Consider the following 16,573-nt stretch of genomic DNA (forward strand, 5'->3'; position numbering starts at 1 on the left):
TTCTACTTTTACGTTTGATACTTAAGTACATTTTAGCAATTGCATGTACTTTTGATACTTAAGTATATTTATAACCAAATACTTTTAGACTTTTACTCAAGTAGTCTTTTACTGGGTGACTTTCACTTTTATTTGAGTCATTGTCTATGAAGTTATCTTGACTTGAGTACTTTTTCCACCACTGCCACAAGGCAGTATTTGAGCTATTAGTTATTTTTACTCTTCCAATTGGTTGGTTGATATATAGGTTGGGGTAGGCAGCTCACTCCAGATGATTATCACGACAATCAAACCTCATACCTACTGACATTATGATGGAGGAGAATATACTGTGATCTCTCTGCCTTAAAGGGAATGGTCAAGTGCTGTATCTGAGCTATGATTTTTTTTCACTTTTTAGTGACCCTCCCCTTTATGGTTTTCAAAGTGACAGTCTGGTATCCAGGAAACAGTTCAATGGTCATTTTAGTTGATATATATATAAAACATTAGGAACACAGGCTCTTTCCATGACAAAAACTGACCATGTGACTCACCCTTTAGTGATGTCACTTGTTAAATCCACTTCCATCAGTTGTCGTAACGTCGTATTGATTCATGTGACAACTGCTGATCATCGAATGATTAACGGTTTATAAATACAGGATTAAATGAATCAGGTAATTATTAACTCATTAACCTGGGGCACCATGGGGAAGTTTTGGCTCTATTGCATTTCTATTTCCCAAATTAACTCAACGAATATCAGAATTTCCATTTTACAGCAGTCGCTTAATTAATCAATTTCCTCTACAGTCTCATTCTGAACATCGCATAATCTGCACAAACCCGAGTCTCACTAAATAAGTCCCTACAACACCAATTGAGTTGATTATTTATTTACTAACAAGCTAAAAGGATAATATAAGATACACAAACACACAGTCTAGGCTATTAGAACTTAGTATAATGAAACAGGTCCCTAGCGGGCCGACACAGTATGACACGTTACACAAAATGGGGGTTTCAAAAGAGAGAGAAAGAGAGAGAGTGCATGAGAAAAGCACACTTGGGTGCATTTGCGACTATGCTTATTTTAACCCTAACCTTGCCCCGAACTGCCGCTCTTATGGGTCAGAAGATAATGATGTAATTACGTGTTGAAGGTCTCCGATGGGGGGTCTCGTCGTGGACCAGGTTCCAACTTCTCTGATGACGGCACGTCTTCGGTTACCGGGTGCAGCTCTCTGTTTCTCCTCACGATGTGAGTGTCCTTTCTCTTAGAGGTCTGTTTCCCCGCCCTTGCTCTGAAAAGGATTCTTCGGAGGACGGCTAATCAGCCGTGTAGATGGTTCCAGCGTGGTCACCTCCCTGACCAAGACCCTTCTCCCCCGATTGCTCAGTTTGGCAGGGCGGCCAGCTCTAGGAAGAGTCTTGGTGGTTCCAAACTTCTTCCATTTAAGAATGATGGAGGCCACTGTCTTCTTGGGGACCTTCAATGCTACAGAAATGTTTTGGTACCCTTCCTCAGATCTGTGCCCCTCCACAATCCTGTCTTGGAGCTCTTCGGACAATTCCTTTGACCTCATGGCTTGGTTTTTGCTCTGACATGCACTGTCAACTGTGGGACCTTCTATAGACAGGTGTGCCTTTCCAAATAATGTCCAATCAATTGAATTTAGCACAGGTGGACTCAATCAAGTTGTAGAAACATCTCAAGGATGATCAATGAGCTAAATTTCGAGGCTCATAGCAAAGGGTCTGAATACTTATGTAAATAAGCTATTTCAGTTTTTTTCATACATTTGCTAAAATGATTTAAAAAAGGGGTTTTTGCTTTGTCATTATGGGATATTGTGTGTAGATTGATGAGTATAAAATGGTATTTTATCCATTTTACAATAAGGCTGTAATGTAACAAAATGTGGAAAAAATGAAGGGGTCTGAATGCAATGTATGCACTGAACAGAAATATGAATGCAACATGTAATAGTTTCTAAGATTTTACTGAGTTGAAATTCATATAAGGAAATCAGTCAATTTTAATAAACAAATTAGACCTAATCTATGGATTTCACATGACTGGGCAGGGGTGGGCCTGTGAGGGCATGGTCCCACTCAATTGGCAGCCAGGCCCACCCACTGGGAGCCAGGCCCAGCCAATCAGATTGAGTCGTGAACATTCCTGCAGTCAGCATGCCAATTGTATGCCATCTCAAAACTTGAGACATCTGTGGCATTGTGTTTGTGTGACAAAACTGCACATTTTAGAGACGCTTTTTATTGTGCCCAGCACAATGTGCACCTGTGTAGTGGTCATGCTGTTTAATCAGCTTATTGCTATGCCACACCTGTCAGGTGAATGGATTATCCCCAACAGGGATGTAAACAAATGTGTGCACAACATTTGAGAGAAATTAGCTTTTTGTGCGCATGGAATTTTTCTGGGATTTTTTACATCAGCTCATGAAACATGGGACCAACATGTTTATATTTTAGTTCAGTGTATATAGTTCCAATGGTCCAGTTAGTTAAAGCATGGTGGATGTGTAGTACATGGGGATGTGTGAAACTTACTCCTCAACCTGAAGTTTCCCAACTTTCGCCAGTGAATAGCTAGCTTTTTGTGTTGCGCCGACTGGTAAGTCAAGGTGGTCACGTGTGCTAGCATCCACCATAGTGTGCTAGCAAGGCAGAGGTCCTTGGTGTGAGCTGAATCAGGAGGTGGTACTTGCACACTTGTAACACCAGGGTTGTGGGTTTGACTCCCTGCAAGGACCACATACTGTGAATACCAATAATACATGATCTGTATTTCACTTTAATGACTCCAACCTAAGTGTATGTAAACCTCCGACTTCAACTGTAGCTGTTGTAGATTGACTGTGTATAGATTGACTGTGTGTATGACCTTGGGTTGTCTAGCCAGCAGCCACAAAATAATCCTGTAAAGAGAAGTGGAACAATCAGAGCATAAAGAGGATAAAGAGCCTGACCTTACACACGCGCGCACGCACGGGCGCACACACGGTGTCTGCACCCACGTGCGCACACACAGTGTCTGCACCCACGACCTCTCTGATTCACTAGGGTGAAATAAATACAGCCGGTGGTTGCACGTAATTGCATCCACCGGAGTGCGGGGAATGTCAACATTAGTTCCACTTCATAGTTTCTTAACTCAGGCCTTTGCGGCAGTGTGTACCATTAATAATTATACTCTAGGTGGTAGGAAGTCTGGGATTGAAAAAGGACATTAATTCATGTATTAGCCCAAGCTAGTCAGGCAAAGTATGCTGCTAGCACAGGAAGCTGTAGGGCAGTGAGAGAAGGATGCTTACTTAATGATGTGAATTGGAGACTGGGCTCAGCTAAATAGTGAACGCTCCACGCTCTCTTGTTATTGGGCGTTTATCGATTGTTTACTACCTTTCTCTCTCTCTCACTCTCTCTCTCTCTGTGTAGTGATGGGGGGAGTGGAGTCTCGTGGGGTGCTCAGGAAGATCAGTGACATGCTGGAGGTGATCCTGAAGAGGATGGACAGCCTCTCCAAACTGGACAACAGCACCACCAGCGACACCCGCCGTCTGGATGAACTCAGGTCGGCCATCAACAGGTACGGTCTGGATGAACTCAGCTCGGCCATCAACAGCTACGGTCTGGATGAACTCAGCTCGGCCATCAACAGGTACGGTCTGGATGAACTCTGCTCGGCCATCAACAGGTACGGTCTGGATGAACTGGAGGTACGGTCTGGATGAACTCAGCTCGGCCATCAACAGGTACGGTCTGGATGAACTCAGCTCGGCCATCAACAGGTACGGTCTGGATGAACTCAGCTCGGCCATCAACAGGTACGGTCTGAATGAACTGGAGGTACGGTCTGGATGAACTCAGCTCGGCCATCAACAGGTACGGTCTGGATGAACTCAGCTCGGCCATCAACAGGTACGGTCTGGATGAACTCAGCTCGGCCATCAACAGGTACGGTCTGGATGAACTCAGCTCGGCCATCAACAGGTACGGTCTGGATGAACTCAGCTCGGCCATCAACAGGTACGGTCTGGATGGAGTGGTGGGCTTAGGACAGGCATCTTACCGTCCTTGTCTTCCCTTTTTCTCACTCACTCTTTTTCCTCCTCTCTTGTTGTTCTTTTCAGACCCTTCTCTTTCTCTCCTCGTTTGGCTGCCAGGTAGTCTGGTCTGCTCTCGGCAGCTTTACAAGGGCAGGGTTGTCTGACCTTGTCGCTCCCTTCTTCCAAGCACAGATCCACTTTCAGTCCCTCTGTTCCGCCAATGTCCAGTTTGACTGTCTGCGCTCTCCATTCAATCCCTTTTACTGCATTTCACATCCAACTTCTAAGGGTCAGGTTGAACTCTGTGGAAAGATACAGAAAGCTACACAGACGAGATGCGTGTATACACGCTACAGGCATAGAGGACATTCGAACATGCTTTCATACTTGTATTCGTTTTTTCAAGAGGACAGTGACAGGACATACAATGAAAAGAGGAATGACAGCTACTGTAGGAAGGCCAGGGGTAGGAATGGAACATGCAATAGGCTGAACCAAAGCTCGAACCCTGTTGCCGTGGGGCATACATGCACATGGTCCAGGAGCTGAGAGCGTTACCGCTCGATCAGACTCCGGCACTAGAATCCCTCATTTCTATAGCCAACAGAATCAGAAACCTCGTTAAATAATGCCAGACAAACACTGAAGTTCAGCCCTGCATGTGAAAATGGGAGTGGAAGGTGTGATATATATTGACTGGCGCAGATGTGAACTTTTATCTGGTAATGTTCCACTCTTGCGTGAAGACTGTTTCACACTACCTACTAATTTGAGCCAGTTTGCTACAACAGAAAATATTCATGCAGCAACAACAAATGTAATTTGTTATGTGGATTATAATTAACCCCCTAGAGTCGATTGACACACCAGTGCATGAATTTACGTTGCATAACAAAACAAATTCCCATCAAAAATCTGTCAGTTTAAACTGGAGATATGTTTTTTTTGCATCGAACGTGTCTCAATCCACCGCATCCTCCAGTGTCTCACTTCCTCAACTTCGGTGAAAGGAGGCAGAGCTGTAGCGGTGCTAGTCAGACCGCGAGACATCCCCGAACATCTTCTCATGCAAACGTCTGTAGTGTCCGAACGGTTTCGTCTACTGTTTAACAAACGGTTTAACCATTGAACCCCACAAGTGTCAAGAGACCCGTCTAAAGTTGATACCGTCGATGTGCTCACTTCTGTTTGGTAGCTTCCGAACCGTTTGGGCTACAAATGAATGGGAAAGGGGAGATTCTCACAAACACGATGGTGTTCTCCATTTTGCTCTACGAACCCTAAAGTGTCACAGGACTCTTCTGAAGGTAACTGTTTTAAAAAACAAATGCAAATATGAAGGTAGTTTTGTGCCTACCACCCCCAAAAAAGAAGTTAAATATGTGTAAAAAAATATATAAAAAATCTATATAAAGTACCAGTCAAAAGTTTGTACACACCTCATGATAGGGTTTTTCTTTATTTTTGCTATTTTCTACTTTGTAGAATAATAGTGAAGACATCAAAACTATGAAATAACACATTGAAGAATCTAAAATATATATCGATTTGTTTAACACGTTTTTGGTTGCTACATGATTCCATATGTGTTATTTTTAGATATAACATCATATTCATCTGTAAATGGCCAAATGAATCAGTCAGTTCATCAATTATGCATTCCCATCTACTGTACAGTCAATGCATCTTTAATTACTAGAGGTAGTGTGAGTACAGTTACTCTGCTTTCTTTATATGTCATTGGACCAGAACCCCTGAGTGGCCCCCAGGGAGAGTTTGGCCCTCAGGCTTAGACCTCCCTATGGCCCCTCAGGCTTAGACCTCTGTGACTTGGTGATGTGCCTTCTAAAACACATGACCTACACCACCCTATGTATCCGTCACTATGGGACTGTGCTAACAGACATGAGTAAGAAAGGGAGAGAAAGAAAGTGAGAGGGGAAGGGCAAAAAAGGGACTGAAAGAGAAGAAAAAGATCGATATGGAGACTGAGATATGAGAGAGAGCAGAGAGAGAGAGAGAGAGAGAGGGTTCTCCTGTGTTACGTGACGTCACGCAATCAGGCAATATCCCATCGTCCTCGGCCCATGCCTTATGAGGAGGGAAACCAAAATTGCTACAGAGACACATTCAAGGATAATTATGATGAAAGATTACAGGCGTATACATATTTGATGTACTGGGATGGCACGCTGTTCAGAATAACAGACAAGCTGGAGAAAGAGAGGGAGACAAAGAGAGAGAGCAACATAGGGGAGTAGGGTGAGGAAAAAGGTTTTGGTGATTCAATCATTCAATTCCGTTTCCTGTTTGGGTTTGTTTCTTTTGTGTTCCCGGAAAAGGACTAACTTGACGGAGTGAACTCAGAGGGAGGGAGAGAGAAAAAGAGAGTGGAATAGAGGGAGAGGGAGAGAGAGAGAGAGAAAGAGAGAGGGGAATCCAACAGCTAATGATTAAGTGATAGAAAGCGAGTGAAGTGGAGAAAAGAGAGGGAGAGGGAGAAGGAGAGGGAGATTAAAAGTAGAGATGAGTGATGTAATAGGAATCACAGTCCACTGGAGCAGAGAGAGCGACGTGGCTCGTCCCCTCCGCGGCAGTCGCCGACTCTAAATGTGTGAGTGAGCGTGTGTGTGTGTGTGTGTGTGTGTGTGTGTGTGTTCCTCTCGGTGTCCTTTGTGCACCGCCATTAATCCTTGTGTGCTCCGTCAGAGGGCTGTGCTCCGTCAGAGGGCTGTGCTCCGTCAGAGGGCTGTGCTCCGTCAGAGGGCTGTGCTCTATGCTTTGGTCCTGTGCCCAGCCTCGCTGGCTGTAACCACCTCAGGTGAACCATCTAAACCCCCCCAATGAGACTGTCCAACAACTCCCCTCTCCCTCCACAACCACACTCTCCATGACAAAGTCCTGGGGCGGCAGGGTAGCGTTGGACTAGTAACCGGAAGGTTGCAAGTTCAAACCCCCGAGCTGACAAGGTACAAATCTGTCGTTCTGCCCCTGACCAGGCAGTTAACCCACTGTTCCTAGGCCGTCATTGAAAATAAGAACTGGTTCTTAACTGACTTGCCTGGTTAAATAAAGGTAAAATATAAAAATAAAAAGTGATTCCAAATCAGGTGTCCTGTTGTTGGACACCAAAATCTAACCGGGCTTCTGGCTTTAATTATTAGAGACACCTCAGGAAATCCATTTATTCTAGTCCACGACAAAGACAGCCGTTCAGCCACTAAGGTGGGCCACTAAGCTCCAGCAATTGCCTTTTGCCCATAGATAACAAATCGTGGCTGTTCTATGCCCTCTATTTCTTTCTGAATGTAGATTATTCCACCAAACAGATTCGGTCTACTAAGCCTCTGCTTAGAGTTCCTGGCTGTACTTGTGTTGATCAGAGTCAGCATGTAGGATCTTAATTTGATCACTCTTTTGTCGCTGAGAAGTTTCCTGCCGAGCAGGAAATGCGAACGTGTAGTGTGTTTTAAAAGGCTTCTAAAGTTAGCAATTTCCGCTTTGAAATTTCAGACTTGAGTTGCCCTCACAAAAAAATTGTTGCAGGAGGGGTGGGTGCTAAGCTGACATGTGGAATTGCTTTTAGATGGTCATACTATGGATCATTTAGCAATTAGTTTTTTGAATTTTTAGGACCCCTTTAGGTAGAACATTTGGATTTGTTTCACACTTTTTTGGTTACTACATGATTCCATGTGTGTTATTTAATCGTTTTGATGTCTTCACTGATTATTCTACAATGTAGAAAATAGTACAAAGAAAGAAAAACCCTGGAATGAGGAGGTGTTTCCAAACACTAGACTGGTCTTGGTTGGGCCGGGGGTAGGCCGTCATTGGAAATAAGAATTTGTTCTTAACTGACTTGCCTAGTTAAATAAAATAAATACATGTTTTAAAATATATGAAGTCGCCACGTTGAAACGTCAGTACGTACGTATAAAAACGATCAAGGATAAGCACAATAAAGTCAGACATATCAGTGCTATTATTCGCTAAATTAGGTCTGGGCTTTTTGTATCCTTTACAGCTGTCTACAGCTTGTACTTTAAGCCAGTCACAGCCTGAGAACACTAGTCTAGAATGAGTTTCATTTCCTCCCCTGAGACCGTTTCTCTTTCTGTAGCTAACTCCCCATCACCGTGGACAGACAGTTAGCCAATTAGGCAGCTCAGCAATCTATCCTCTACCTCATTTATAGAAAGCACACACACTCAGTCTCCCTGATCCTCTCTCAGAGCATGATTTGTAAGTGGGGGTTAATGCTGCCTGCTGACTGGGCAAAATAGTTAGAGGGTATTGCACACCCTCTGTAAACTTAAACTCCTTCCCAAAACTGCCCCTCCCTTCTCATCTGAACTGGGGACTGGTGTTAAATATGCAAGGGTGCCGTCTTATCCTGCAGAGGAAATTGTATTGGCTGTTACAGCAGGCGGTATGGGGCTTTTTCTATTTCACGCTCCAACCAAGTGCCTCACAATTAGCCTCTTCACAGCCTGTTGACACTGTCTTACATCTGTAAGAGAGAGAGACAAAGAGGGAGGAAGAGAGCGAGAGAGAGAGCGCGCGCGAGAGAGAGAGTTACAGAGAGAACAAGAGAAAGCAACAGAGAGAAAGAGAGAAAGAGAGCGACAGAGAGAGAGCGAGAGAGAGAGAGAGAGAGAGAGAGAGAGAGCGAGAGAGAGCGAGAGAGAGCGAGAGAGAGCGAGCGACAGAGAGAGAGAAAGAGAGAGAGAGATGTATAAGTACACGCTCTTTGCTCTGCTCAACTTTTATTAGCATTGTTAAGTCATCCAGTCAGATGGTACGGTACGGAGTTTTACCCTCAGGTTGTTTGAGGTGACACTGATGTTGTTCTCTGTCTGTCTCGACACAGTGTGGGATCAAAGAGCAGCCCCAATGTATGTTTCTCACTTTGTATGATTGTGTCTTTTCGGTCTGTGTGTGTGGGCAGGTTCCAGCCAGCAGGCCTGGTAGAGAGGATCCAGGCTATAGCTCAGAACGTGTCCAACATGGCGGTCAGAGTGGAACAGATCCTCCAGAACAGCATGGCCGCCGGCAGAGGTACTATTTCATAACACTAACATTACACACTGGGTTATTGCTGTGCAATACATATGGAACTGCCCATGCCTTATTCACATCATTGGGGTGGCCCAAACATGACTTTCTATGAACATTGCACGGTTCCACCAACTATGGTGACAACTATGGTGACAACTATGGTGACAACTATGGCGGACGGCTAACTGGGCCAGCTCAGTGCATCTTGGCTTGGCTTTGGTCGGGTTTGTCTCAAGCAGCGAGAAAAGGTTCTTCCCACTCTATGAAAACACGAACCGTTGTCATCCTCGCCGGGTAGTCAGAACACCAATTCCAACCGTTTTCGAACGGCAATACACGTCAGACCCTCACCCCTCAGATCTCAAATACAAGCGGCCCGCAGGACATGTGATTCGCGTATGAAATGAGTTGGTGGTGTGGGAAATAAAAGTAAGATCTACTCGGAGAGAACAAGTCAACAGTGCAGCCAGCCGTCTTTCTTTAGTCCCTTCTCCATTTGATAGCTTTTCCTTCCACTGCTGTTGACTTCTTCTGTCCAACTCCTCCTTTTTTTAATCAAATCCAAAATAATTCTGCTACCGGCACAGTTGATGCCGATTGCGTTGGAATCACACACACAGGAAAACACACGCGCGCTCGCGCGCGAGCGTCTGTCAAGGGAACTCAATCGACAGTCCTTAATCAGCTCTTCTTCCCTCCTCAACCAACAGCAAAGTCGTTACCGGAGGCAATTAGTCTTATCTCCCTTTGTTTTCACGGCGAGGACGTGAGGGCAGAACCACAACCGCTTTTATTAATCACAGATGAAGACACAACCACACTCGGTGGACTTTATTGTGCGTTTCGACTCGGGCGCAGCGGTGATTCATCTCGTGGCTGAGAGAGAGAGAGAGAGACGGCGTGCTCGGAAGTTGGAATTCGCACCTCCCTCTCTCCCAGCCGCCGCTTTTTTAGTTTTTGCGGGGGCCTCGAGTCTCGCGGGGGCCTCGGGTTTTTTATCTAATTAGTCCACTGCACATTTAATACGGCGACGGTTATTATTATTGGAATCAAAAGGAAGGCGTTGAAATCTTTTGTGTCGCTGGGAAATGTGTGTGGCGGGTTTGAGAGGAGAGAAGCTTGAGGGAGGGAGTGACTGAGACAGACAGAGACAAAGCTTTCATCAGACCACATGGAAGCTGTCAGAGAATGTTTTGTTCCAGAGAGAGGACTACATAGAGAGAGCGAGAGAGATCTGGGGGGGAAAAAGAGGTAGGGGGAGATAGATAGAGAGAGTGGGAGTGAGGGAGGGAGAGGAAGCAGGAGATAGGAAGGAGAGAGAGCGACGGCGAGAGAGAGAGAGAGAGAGAGAGAGAGAGGCCGAGTACAAGACCGAAGCCTCATCAATATAACTTCCGGTGCAGGGAGGCAGTTAGCCAACTCAATGGACCAAATAATGCAGTGAGTGCAGCGTGAGTGAGCGGATACACATTGTACCGTTAGCCCGGGAGGGATGGCAGCACTGACGAAGGGTTTTATTTCTGTACCCCGCGGTGAACAGTGTGCGCCAAGGCAGGCCGGATGTTGCATGGGAACTGATGGCACATACGGTTTGCTGAAAAGGTTGTTAAATGTCTGTTTTAAGGATGTCTATCCTCTTCACAGGACAAGTATTATGTTGCTTTTCAAGGTGATGCAGGCGTGGATATACACGGTGGTTCTTCCTTTAGAAGTGTTGAGCTAATGCCGCGACCGGTTGTGATAGATGGTGGCAGGTTGTGGTAAATTGCGTCGTTCTGGCAACAGCGGCTGACACTTAAATCGCGTGCCGTATAATTCTGCGGCACTTTGCAGGCTGTGCTGCAAAACGCCGCAACTTTTAAAGGAAGAGCCACTGTAAGGCTTAAAGAGTCTGTATGACTATCGTGTGTGTGTGTTCTATGTCTCCATGGTGTGTATCTATGATGTGTGTGTTCTATGTCTCCACGGTGTGTATCTATGATGTGTGTGTTCTATGTCTCCACGGTGTGTATCTATGCTGTGTGTGTTCTATATATCCACGGTGTGTATCTATGCTGTGTGTGTTCTATGTCTCCACGGTGTGTATCTATGATGTGTGTGTTCTATGTCTCCACGGTGTGTATCTATGATGTGTGTGTTCTATATCTCCACGGTGTGTATCTATGATGTGTGTGTTCTATATCTCCACGGTGTGTATCTATGATGTGTGTGTTCTATATCTCCACGGTGTGTATCTATGATGTGCGTGTTCTATATCACCATAGTGTGTATCTATGATGTGTGTGTTCTATATCTCCAAGTGAGCAACTATGATGTGTGTGTGTGTTCTATCTATGATGTGTGTGTTCTATATCTCCACAGTGTGTATCTACAGTGGGGAGAACAAGTATTTGACACACTGCCGATTTTGCAGGTTTCCCTACATACAAAGGATGTAGATGTCTGTAATTTTTATCAAAGGTACACTTCAACTGTGAGAGACGGAATCTAAAATCCAGAAAATCACATTGTATGATTTTTAAGTAATTCATTTGCATTTTATTGCATGACATAAGTATTTGATACATCAGAAAAGCAGAACTTAATATTTGGTACAGAAACCTTTGTTTGCAATTACAGAGATCATACGTTTCCTGTAGTTCTTGACCAGGTTTGCACACACTGCAGCAGGGATTTTGGCCCACTCCTCCCTACAGACCTTCTCCAGATCCTTCAGGTTTCGGGGCTGTCGCTGGGCAATATGGACTTTCAGCTCCCTCCAAAGATGTTCAATTGGGTTCAGGTCTGGAGACTGGCTAGGCCACTCCAGGACCTTGAGATGCTTCTTACGGAGCCACTCCTTAGTTGCCCTGGCTGTGTGTTTTGGGTCGTTGCTGGAAGACCCAGCCATGACCCATCTTCAATGCTCTTACTGAGGGAAGGAGGTTGTTGGCCAAGATCTCGCGATACATGGCCCCATCCATCCTCCTCTCAATACGGTGCAGTCGTCCTGTCCCCTTTGCAGAAAAGCATCCCCAAAGAATGATGTTTCCAGCTCCATGCTTCACGGTTGGGATGTTGTTCTTGGGGTTGTACTCATCCTTCTTCTTCCTCCAAACACGGCGAGTGGAGATTAGACCAAAAAGCTCTATTTTTGTCTCATCAGACCACATGACCTTCTCCAATTCCTCCCCTGGATCATCCAGATGGTCATTGGCAAACTTCAGACGGGCCTGGACATGTGCTGGCTTGAGCAGGGGGACCTTGCGTGCGCTGCAGGATTTTAATCCATGACGGCGTAGTGTGTTACTAATGGTTTTCTTTGAGACTGTGGTCCCAGCTCTCTTCAGGTCATTGACCAGCTCCTGCCGTGTAGTTCTGGGCTGATCCCTCACCTTCCTCATTGATGCCCCACGAGGTGAGATCTTGCATGGAGCCCCAGACCGAGGGTGATTGACCGTCATCTTGAACTTCTTCCGTTTTCTAATAATTGCGCCAACAGTTGTTGCCTTCTCACCAAGCTGCTTGCCTATTGTCCTGTAGCCCACCCCAGCCTTGTGCAGGTCTACAATTTTATCCCTGATGTCCTTACACCCTCTCTGGTCTTGGCCATTGTGGAGAGGTTGGAGTCTGTTTGTTTGATTGAGTGTGTGGACTGGTGTCTTTTATACTGGCAACGAGTTCAAACAGGTGCAGTTAATACAGGTAATGAGTGGAGAACATGGAGGCTTCTTAAAGACAAACTAACAGGTCTGTGAGAGCCGGAATTCTTACTGGTTGGTAGGTGTTCAAATACTTATGTCATGCAATAAAATGCAAATTAATTACTTAAAAATCATACAATGTGATTTTCTGGATTTTTGTTTTAGATTCCGTCTCTCACAGTTGAAGTGTACCTATGATAAAAATTACAGACCTCTACATGCTTTGTAAGTAGGAAAACCTGCAAAATCGGCAATGTATCAAATACTTGTTCTCCCCACTATATGTGTGTGTTCTATATCTCCACAGTGTTCTGCTATGATGTGTGTGTTCTATATCTCCACAGTGTTCTGCTATGATGTGTGTGTTCTATATCTCCACAGTGTTCTGCTATGATGTGTGTGTTCTATATCTCCACAGTGTTCTGCTATGATGTGTGTGTTCTATATCTCCACAGTGTTCTGCTATGATGTGTGTGTTCTATATCTCCACAGTGTTCTGCTATGATGTGTGTGTTCTATATCTCCACAGTGTTCTGCTATGATGTGTGTGTTCTATATCTCCACAGTGTTCTGCTATGATGTGTGTGTTCTATATCTCCACAGTGTTCTGCTATGATGTGTGTGTTCTTTATCTCCACAGTGTTCTGCTATGATGTGTGTGTTCTATATCTCCACAGTGTTCTACTATGATGTGTGTGTTTTATATCTCCACAGTGTTCTACTATGATGTGTGTGTTCAATATCTCCACACTGTGTATCTATGATGTGTGTGTTCTATATCTCCACACTGTGTAGCTATGATGTGTGTGTTCTATATCTCCACACTGTGTAGCTATGATGTGTGTGTTCTATATCTCCACACTGTGTAGCTATGATGTGTGTGTTCAATATCTCCACACTGTGTAGCTATGATGTGTGTGTTCTATATCTCCACAGTGTTCTACTATGATGTGTGTTCTATATCTCCACACTGTGTAGCTATGATGTGTGTGTTCTATATCTCCACACTGTGTAGCTATGATGTGTGTGTTCTATATCTCCACAGTGTTCTACTATGATGTGTGTGTTCAATATCTCCACACTGTGTAGCTATGATGTGTGTGTTCTATATCTCCACACTGTGTAGCTATGATGTGTGTGTTCTATATCTCCACAGTGTTCTACTATGATGTGTGTGTTCTATATCTCCACACTGTGTAGCTATGATGTGTGTGTTCTATATCTCCAGTGTTCTACTATGATGTGTGTGTTCTATATCTCCACAGTGTTCTACTATGATGTGTGTGTTCTATATCTCCACAGTGTTCTACTATGATGTGTGTGTTCTATATCTCCACAGTGTTCTACTATGATGTGTGTGTTCTATATCTCCACAGTGTTCTACTATGATGTGTGTGTTCTATATATCCACAGTGATCTGCTATGATGTGTGTGTTCTATATCTCCACAGTGTTCTACTATGATGTGTGTGTTCTATATCTCCACAGTGTTCTACTATGATGTGTGTGTTCTATATCTCCACAGTGTTCTACTATGATGTGTGTGTTCTATATCTCCACAGTGTTCTGCTATGCTGTGTGTGTTCTATGTCTCCGCAGTGTGTAACTATGATGTGTGTGTCTCTTCTCTTCGGCAGTGAGAGACGGCTCATCAGGCCAGTGTGAGGTTCCCAGAGATCCCCGCTACCCAGACTGCCCTGGCAAAGTGGATGTGAGTTTCTCTCTGTCTATCTAGCTAGGCTATACGAGATTCCCCTGATATCTTATAACCAATGTTCCCTATAAGCTCCCCAGGACTGCCGTGCAGAATAAATATCAGCCCGCGTACAGAAGCACAAGACTTCACTCAACTTTATAAAGTTTTCCCCCTTTACACTATCAACCTTTCCCTTTACTGTGGGAATTGTGATCAAATCAAAGCAATATTAGCCACATTCAGTAATAAACCAGAGAGAGTGACTAAATCATTCAATATGGTTACTAGGCTATCTGATCATAATCTGACACTCATAGCCAGAAAGCTGTCTAAGAGCAGGTTTAACCTCTCTACTGTTAGAAGGCCGGATCAACTAAGAATACCTAAGAGTGAATTAAGCTATTTTGAAAACGCAATTAAGGGAATGAACTGGAATGATCTCTTGTCCTATACAGACGTGGAAGCTGATAGTCAGTTTTTTCTATCCACAATCCAGACGACAATAAATGGTTTCCTAAAGAAAAGAAAATCCAAACCTGGCCAAAAGAGGACTCTTCCTTGGCTAAATGGAGAAATCTGAAAATTGATGAAAGAACGAGATTCTGCTCTAAAAATAGCCCTAAGATCCAAATCAGAGCATGACAGACGTAGGTTTACCATGTTGAGAAATAAGGTGATGAAAGAAATCAGACAGGCCAAGGCAAACTTTTTTAGTAACATAATTGGTGAAGCAAAGGGAAATTCTAAACTGATCTGGGAGAATCTAAAAACGTTAACAGGGAAAAACCATAGTAACACTGCAAAAAGACTAGAAATCATGGTGAATAACAATCTAACACAGGATTCAGTCGAAATAGCAACAGCCTTCAATTCCTACTTTATTGACTCTGTCAGGGTTCTGACACAGAACCCCTCCACTTGTTTCTTGGGCTCAGTGCTAGTAAATGATGCTCAACCTGTCTTCATCATAAGGGAGGTTTCTGAGTCAAAGGTGAACAAGGTGATTAGCTCACTAAAGAACTCTAAAGCCAAAGATGTGTTTGGGCTGGACTCTACCTTTCTTAAAAACTACAAAGAGTCACTCCTTGGCCCCATTACTAAGGTCACCAACACATCTATTGGTCTCAGGGTGTTTCCAAGGGTATGGAAGTCGGCCATAATAACGGCCATCTTTAAATCAGGCGACCCGGCTCATGTGAGTAACTACAGGCCCATTAGTATACTACCTGTGGTGTCAAAGGTTGTTGAAAAGTGTGTAGCAGAACAACTGATTGCCCACCTCAACAACTGATTGCCCACCTCAACAACAGCCCCTTCACATTACACTCCATGCAGTTTGGCTTCAGAGCGAAACACTCCACTGAAACGGCCAACAAAAACCCAACACAAAACAAGCTACCTAAATATGATTCCCAATCAGAGACAATGACTAACACCTGCCTCTGATTGAGAACCATATCAGGCCAAACATAGAAACGGGACAACTAGACACACAACATAGAATGCCCACTCAGCTCACGTCCTGACCAACACTAAAACAAAGAAAACACAAAAGAACTATGGTCAGAACGTGACAGAGGGCAACAGATGCTGCTGAGACAGATGTTTATATGTCAGGGGAGAAGCTCCAGGTGGTATCTGATTTGAAGTACCTTGGCATCATACTTGATTCCAACCTCTCTTTTAAAAAACATGTGAAAAAGGTCATTCAAATCACCAAATTCAACCTAGCTAATTTCCGATTTATACGAAATTGTTTGACTACAGAGTTATAAAAATGTACTCCGCCCATACTCTACACAGGCTTGTGAGACTTGTGAGGCATAACCACTCAGAGCTGGAGTAGGCCTATATGCAATAGACCATTGCAATATATGGATCTGTGCCTATCACTTTTAACTGGACTATGTTTACAGCATGAGCGGACAATGTTTACGGCATGAGCATGTTTTGAGATTAAAGAGAGAGCTGCATGTAGCCATGTGTGCGCATTTGTTCATATCCTTTGCTAGTTAGTGATTTATTAGCCCAGTTATAGATCATTTGTAGTCAGCAATGGGGGAGTGATTGCTTCCTATA

General features: G+C 44.2%; 1 protein-coding gene across 2 annotated transcripts in view; it reads left to right on the forward strand.

Moving 5' to 3' along the window:
• The window catches only part of LOC109865918 (alpha-1,6-mannosylglycoprotein 6-beta-N-acetylglucosaminyltransferase B), a 164,021-nt gene that overhangs the window by 46,695 nt on the left and 100,753 nt on the right, over nt 1–16,573 (forward strand). For both annotated transcript variants that reach the window (XM_031799884.1, XM_031799883.1), the window contains exons 3-5: nt 3,445–3,595; nt 9,007–9,116; nt 14,436–14,509. In XM_031799884.1, coding sequence (XP_031655744.1) covers nt 3,445–3,595; nt 9,007–9,116; nt 14,436–14,509 — 335 coding nt within the window. The remainder of the gene's footprint in view (nt 1–3,444; nt 3,596–9,006; nt 9,117–14,435; nt 14,510–16,573) is intronic.

Source organism: Oncorhynchus kisutch, linkage group LG20, assembly GCF_002021735.2.
Source record: "Oncorhynchus kisutch isolate 150728-3 linkage group LG20, Okis_V2, whole genome shotgun sequence".
Taxonomy (NCBI): Eukaryota; Metazoa; Chordata; class Actinopteri; order Salmoniformes; family Salmonidae; genus Oncorhynchus; species Oncorhynchus kisutch.